Source organism: Aulonocara stuartgranti (genome assembly GCF_965226115.1).
Source record: "Aulonocara stuartgranti genome assembly, chromosome: 6".
Classification (NCBI taxonomy): Eukaryota; Metazoa; Chordata; class Actinopteri; order Cichliformes; family Cichlidae; genus Aulonocara; species Aulonocara stuartgranti.
Window position 1 is genome coordinate 12983393 of NC_138944.1, and position 6031 is coordinate 12989423.

At 36.7% G+C, this 6031-nt stretch overlaps 1 protein-coding gene across 5 annotated transcripts; it reads right to left on the bottom strand.

Annotated features, from left to right (window-relative positions):
* Positions 1 to 233: 233 nt before the first annotated feature.
* Positions 234 to 5733, bottom strand: LOC309708234 (uncharacterized protein). 5 transcript variants are annotated; one of them, XM_082536056.1, is made up of 6 exons: positions 5457 to 5733; positions 4491 to 4551; positions 4335 to 4379; positions 2597 to 2752; positions 2301 to 2393; positions 234 to 1358 (listed from the first exon to the last, which is right to left on the bottom strand). In XM_082536056.1, the coding sequence occupies exons 4-6, from the start codon at positions 2666 to 2668 to the stop codon at positions 1044 to 1046; spliced, it is 480 nt and encodes a 159-aa protein (XP_082392182.1). In that variant the 5' UTR covers positions 2669 to 2752; positions 4335 to 4379; positions 4491 to 4551; positions 5457 to 5733; the 3' UTR covers positions 234 to 1043. The 5 variants fall into 5 exon arrangements, with proteins under 5 accessions (XP_082392182.1, XP_082392181.1, XP_082392179.1 ...); XM_082536055.1 differs by having other exon boundaries at positions 4331 to 4379; XM_082536053.1 differs by having other exon boundaries at positions 2597 to 4379.
* Positions 5734 to 6031: the final 298 nt, after the last annotated feature.

The window sequence follows — 6031 nt, forward strand, 5'->3', positions numbered from 1 at the left end:
CTTACATTGATTTGAAGTGATTTATTTAAGTATGTAGAGTGAAATTTGTTTTAATTCATTCTACACAATTTAAAAAGTTTAGGAAAACAGAATTAAATCTTGTTGTTTCAACAACTACTTTGTTAATCAAGGCAATGATTTCACTCATTTCAACCAAATTATTTCAATTAGATTTGTTTACATTTGTTACACATTTAGAAACCCACTACTTTACAAAAAAAGTCACAATCAGATTATGATAACATTATCTTTATTAACTGGATTTAGTGGACAATATAAAAGCTTACCATTTTTGTACACCTGCAAGCATATACTTCAAAAGGTAAAATGTTAGAATACTTATTTACATAGGTAATATGTTGGAACCAAAGCTTCCACAACTAAAAACAGATGCAAAATTTGCTCAATATATCGACTGCATTTTAAAAAATTAAACTAAAAGATAAAAATACATCTCCCACTTGGCAAATTAAAACATGTGACAAAATCGAATTGTGTGAATTTGGAAAAATAAAATAAAATAATTAGAAATATTTTGGGGGCAATACAACAACAACAAAAAATTCCATAGGTGATGAAAATCTATATTTGTTTGGTGTATCTCATTGAAATAATTATTAGTTTGACCAATTTTTATATTTCTGTATTTATTTTTTTAATTTTGGTTGCAGTCCTCCACAGCTAGCAATATAGTTTTGCTGTGTTTTAAAACATGCTAGCAAGCAAAATGGAAACAATAATACAGTGAACTTAACAGGTGGCAGTGGTCTTAAACTTTACAGGACCTTGATACATAAACACAACATAGTACTTCTGTCAGTACTTCTGATCCATTTTGAGCCATCTATATAAGGACAAACAAAAATCATCTGCAGTGCTGTATAAAAGGTGAATTGCCCAACAGAGAGAATCCAAAAACTTAAAAAAAAATGTTTTAAATGAAAGAAAAAAAATATAAACAACTCAAATATTAACATTATATATTGGAAATCACCATTGCACCAATGAACCATTCAAGACCTATCAGTCATTTTCAAGTGCTCTCACCCCATAAGCTTGTTTTTCAGAAACTGTACCTTTGAAGACAGCTTTTGTCCATCAAGATTTAAAAGTATCTTCTGGAGGACTTCAAAGGTGCATTTAAGTTCTGGTGGGTAGCTCAGGTTCAAACGGTATATGAGTCCAAACAACAGAGCACATGCTTGTGCAATGTTACCCAAATCAGTGTTAGCCTCCACACCCTCAATCACGACACCAACGTCCTCTGGGTCATCTTCAGGTTCAGCACCCTCCTTCTGGATGACGTACACCCCCATCACAGTTTGCTCCATGCAGCTTTTTGCCTCGCTGTCCGTATCCTACATGAAAAAGTATAAGACAACAAAGTAAAATTTAAGAGATTGTTTAAACAACTGTTTCTATGCTGTTCATAAAATCCAAGTAGTCAAAGTAATAAACAGAAAATTACACCACTAAAGTAGTTGTTAGTAATTACTCCAATACATAAATTATAAAATACACCTCTCATGTCAAAAGAGGTGGCATAATTGACCTCTCACCGGCCCCTCCCCCGAAAGGGCCATTGTCCAATTACACATTATAGCAACCGTTACTGTGTCTGACAAACATTAACCTCAAGCAAGATGGAGAAGCGGTGTGCCCACCGATACGCCGAGAGATTGTGTCTGGAGGAGTTGTGTTCTTTCCATTCACAAAGTCAAAAACAACGTGAATAGATTAAACAGTGTGTATGGCCCCATTCCCAGGTAAATGTACCGAACATTATGAAGCATGTCTGCTCGCACATTCGGGTACCCATTGGTGCGCAGAGGAAACCATTTGTTTGTCGGACGTAGCAAGAGTAACTTAGGGGGACAGGACTCGAGAAAAGGCTAACTCAGCTGCTAAAATAAAACAGGTATAGAAGTGTTAGTACTAAACAGCTCAAAGTTCATAGACATTTCTATTTACAAATACTGATGACCATAACAATGAAAAAACAACAGGACTTGTTTTAATCCAAGTACAGATTCAAAAGCAATATAGTCTTGATGCATGTTAAATGCATTGTATGTTTGTGTATCAAGTTTAAGTAGGCATAAATTTCTTTCCTTCCAATACCAAATTCCAGAAATTCTTTATTGCAACGCTTAATACTGTTTGGTATTCAAGACATCCTTTCCCCAATACCAGGTGTCTTGTTGCTAATCTCAAAATTTTAATTTTAATGATTTGCATTTGAGGCAACGTCACAATTTGTATGAGAATGTTACAGACAACATGCTGTCACAATGGCTCACCAAGTACTCCTTTATTAACTTCTCATAGTCTTCGTTTAGGTGGATGCACAAAGACTTCAAGATGCATGCTCGTCTGGTATGGATGTTGTCATGCTGGAGAGGAGGAGGAGATAATATGAGCCAAAACCAGTCTGTTTTTCTTAAAGCTAGGGTAATCAGTTAACTTGCATAATTATTCTTTAGGTTAGAACCTGGCATGTACCACTTGTTAAGCCGAAACAAAATTGACAACTTCATCTCCAAATAAAAGTTATTTTTGCTGCCTATGACAAAGTCTACTCAATCCTAATACAAACCTTGGAGATGGCAAGCATGAGACCTCTTATTTTCTTTCCACGTGTCCCTCCTTTGGTCAGAAAGATTTCCATTAAGCGTGGCGTGTATTGGTCAAGCTCGGCAAAGAAAGTAGATAGCAGAGGCTTTGTGGTGATTCGCAGAAACTCCTTCTCAATCTGCAATAGAGAACAAATACATTGATTAAAAACGCAACTGTATATTTCACTCACTTCACATCTAAGCTGACTAAAGCTGCTTTTAGAAGACCATGCAGACATCAGTGCTGTCTGTGTAGGACATGAATCAGTCTGTGTCAGATACTGAATTTGAAATTTCCACTAAAGTCACAAGTAAGAGGCAAGTGGAACCAAGATCTAGGCCATTTGCTTTTTGAAGTTTGCAAAGACTGCTAAATTGCACCAGTGGTAGTTCACTCTTTGCAACACAGTATGCTGTTCTAAACAGATTTTTCAGGTTTATTTTTAGTATATTATTTGCAATTGGTGTTTGTTCTGGGAAAGATATTGCAGACTGAGCAATAATCCATTTCTAATGGGGGCCTTTCTTAAAATGACTGGTCCCAGTAACAAAGGCGCTTGTCGACTCAGAAATCGAGGGAAAACCAACAACACACCCGGCAGAACATTATGTTATTTACACGGGTGCACATAAGTGGTCCGCATGTGCGCATTCGCTGTCAAAATAAAAGACGCGCAACAGATAAGAAGTTGCAACGCACGTTTGCATCCATATAAAAGGCACTGTTTTTGTCCGCTAGAGTGGGATTTTCACGGCACATTCTGCACCACATCTGTGTGTTCATCATTTGTTTGAAGCCAGCTCACCTCCTGCAATCACTTTTGCGAGAATACGCGCTTCTTTTGTGGTTCGGACTCCTTCTGACATTTCTTTGGAGGTGGAGGAAAACCAAAGTAATTGCTTAAAGGAGCTTCTTCGACATATTTAAGAGTTCTAAACAAATATGTCCTCCTCCAGAAAATCTTATGTATGCAAACACGCGTTGCAACTTCTTATCTTGTGCGCGTTTTTTATTTTGACAGCAAATACGCACTTGCGGACCACTTATGTGCAGCCCCGGTTATATAGCTCGTCATGTTGCAGCCACAGAAATTCTTTTGTCCATGAAACCATAAAGCTGCACTTTCTTTTTGCCTTATAGTCTGATTTGTCATAACTTTTCCGTTTTGTGGTAAGCTTTTCTTTGACTGTCACTTCTTCACCCTGACCTGTCTTATTTGGCTAAGCAGAACTACAATTAATATCCTGCTGCTTTTACACACGCACTCACATAACACTCAGCGATTGTCTGCGCGATCAACCTCTCACATGTTTAAGCTGCGGGAGATTTCACTTGTCATGTTTGCATAGTAAGCTAACGATTGATAAGACGATGTCAGAGGAATTGGTGCACAAATTATCATCACTCACAGATCAGTGCTGTCGCTCTCTATACACAGGTCGCGCGATTGCAAAGTGAAAGCAAAAAACAAGCGCAAATTCAAACGCGATTTCAATATGTCACATATTGACAGTGGCTCACCGATGCCAATGACATAATTACCCAGCTACATTTCCGAAAGAATGCAGAAGCATTGACATATATTTTTCCTTCTTATGACAGCCCGACGGGCAGGGCAGAGATAGATTTTGGTAGCCCGACTGGAAAAATCGCTAGCCCTGGGACGTCGGGCTAGCCATTTTGCGAGCCCTGTACAGTGTTTCAATAATTGTACCTACTACTCTCCCTGATGGAACAACGCTTGCACTGCCACATACAAGTCACTGAAAGAAAAAAAGAAAAGCAGTTTTAAGGATAGTTTTATTGGCACCTTTTTTTCACTTTGATTAAATCATAAAACTATCATAAAAAATATATGATGGTAAAAGGCTTACCATGTATTATAGAGGAGGCACAAACAATCAGAAAAAGGGGTCAGCTTTCTTTGTGGTGTTACTATGGTAAAGAAAACAGAAAAAATTATTTTATAAAAATTCCACAGTGGATTTTTTTTTTACTTTGTTGCAAATGTATAAAAAAAATACAAATACATATAAATACCTCTTGCAATATAAAATTCACAGATAAATATCCAATCTGTTGCCAAATGTAATAGCAGTGTTTCACACTATGCAATAAAGATGCTGGTAGTTGCGGTAAAGGTCCGACAGGCAATTTTCATAACTATCCGCCATTGCCTTTTCCTCTGACCTCGTGTTTATGCTCTTTTTCCCATGCACTAGCATCAAGTCAATTCGAAGGATGCAGCCCCTGAATTTGGACACAGCTAATATTTAGCAAATCGCGCATGCTAGTTTAACTTGCATTACTGTGAGAGGCCGAATGCTTAAAATAAAAGGAGAGAGAAAGAAAGAAAGAAAGAAAGAAAAAATGCAAATGATAATAAAAAAGTGAACAAAGACCATGTCTTGCAATAACCGTCATTTAAAACCAAAGTGAATGCTAACAGAGCTAGGTAGAAGTTCAATGAGACAACCATACTAGCTTTAGCTAACTTCATTTACTTTGAAAGTGAATTACAAACGTGTTAAATATTGAATTAAACATATCAATAACCGCTAAAAACACTATAAGACTAACTGCAAAAACGGGTAAAAAAAAGAAAAAGAAAAACAATGAAGTGGAAATGCTAATAATAGTATAAATATACCCAGAGTGGATTATAAATCAGGTATTAGACGGTACCGATTGGCACCGTCTAATACCAGATTTTCACTGTATTTGCTCCACTCCCGCTGTCTAATGACAACTTACACATTTGGAATTAAAAACATTGTTAAACAATTAATGGACAAAACAACTTCGTTTGACTAAGATATTTTGAGTTATTTATTACTTACCTGTATTGTGGAAGATTCCGCAGAGGGAAATGGCAGTCCACTGAACACATATAACTTCTCCGCGTTCCCGCCTCTTCACTTTTGGGAAGTTTGAGCATGCGCACTAGGCATCGGTTTTAGAGTTGTTGATTTAAAATAATTACATTTAATTGAACTGAAGAATGCAAATCTAGTTCATTAAACTTTTTGTTATTTTATGTTAAACCAACAACTGATAATGATTTAAAAACCTAAACTCAATATGTTCATGTTAAATAGACAAATGTCTATTGAATTAATCAAACAACTGCCTTAGTTGACTTTTTTGAGTGTGGAGATCCAGAAAAAGTAGGTAAGTCCAAGTATAAATCAAGCAAAAAGGGGAACAAAAACAGGGTAGAGAAAACACAGAAGTTAGGTGATACAGCCAGGGAACATAGGCAGGTAAACACAAGCTGACAAAGAAGGGAAAAAAACAAAAGGCTAAAAAGTAATGAGTGTTGGGAAAAAGAATAATGAGCCTGTTATGTCTCAAACTCTAACACAGAGCGCAGAGGACAGAAGGAGTGCAAAAAAAATGTGACATCAAGACACAG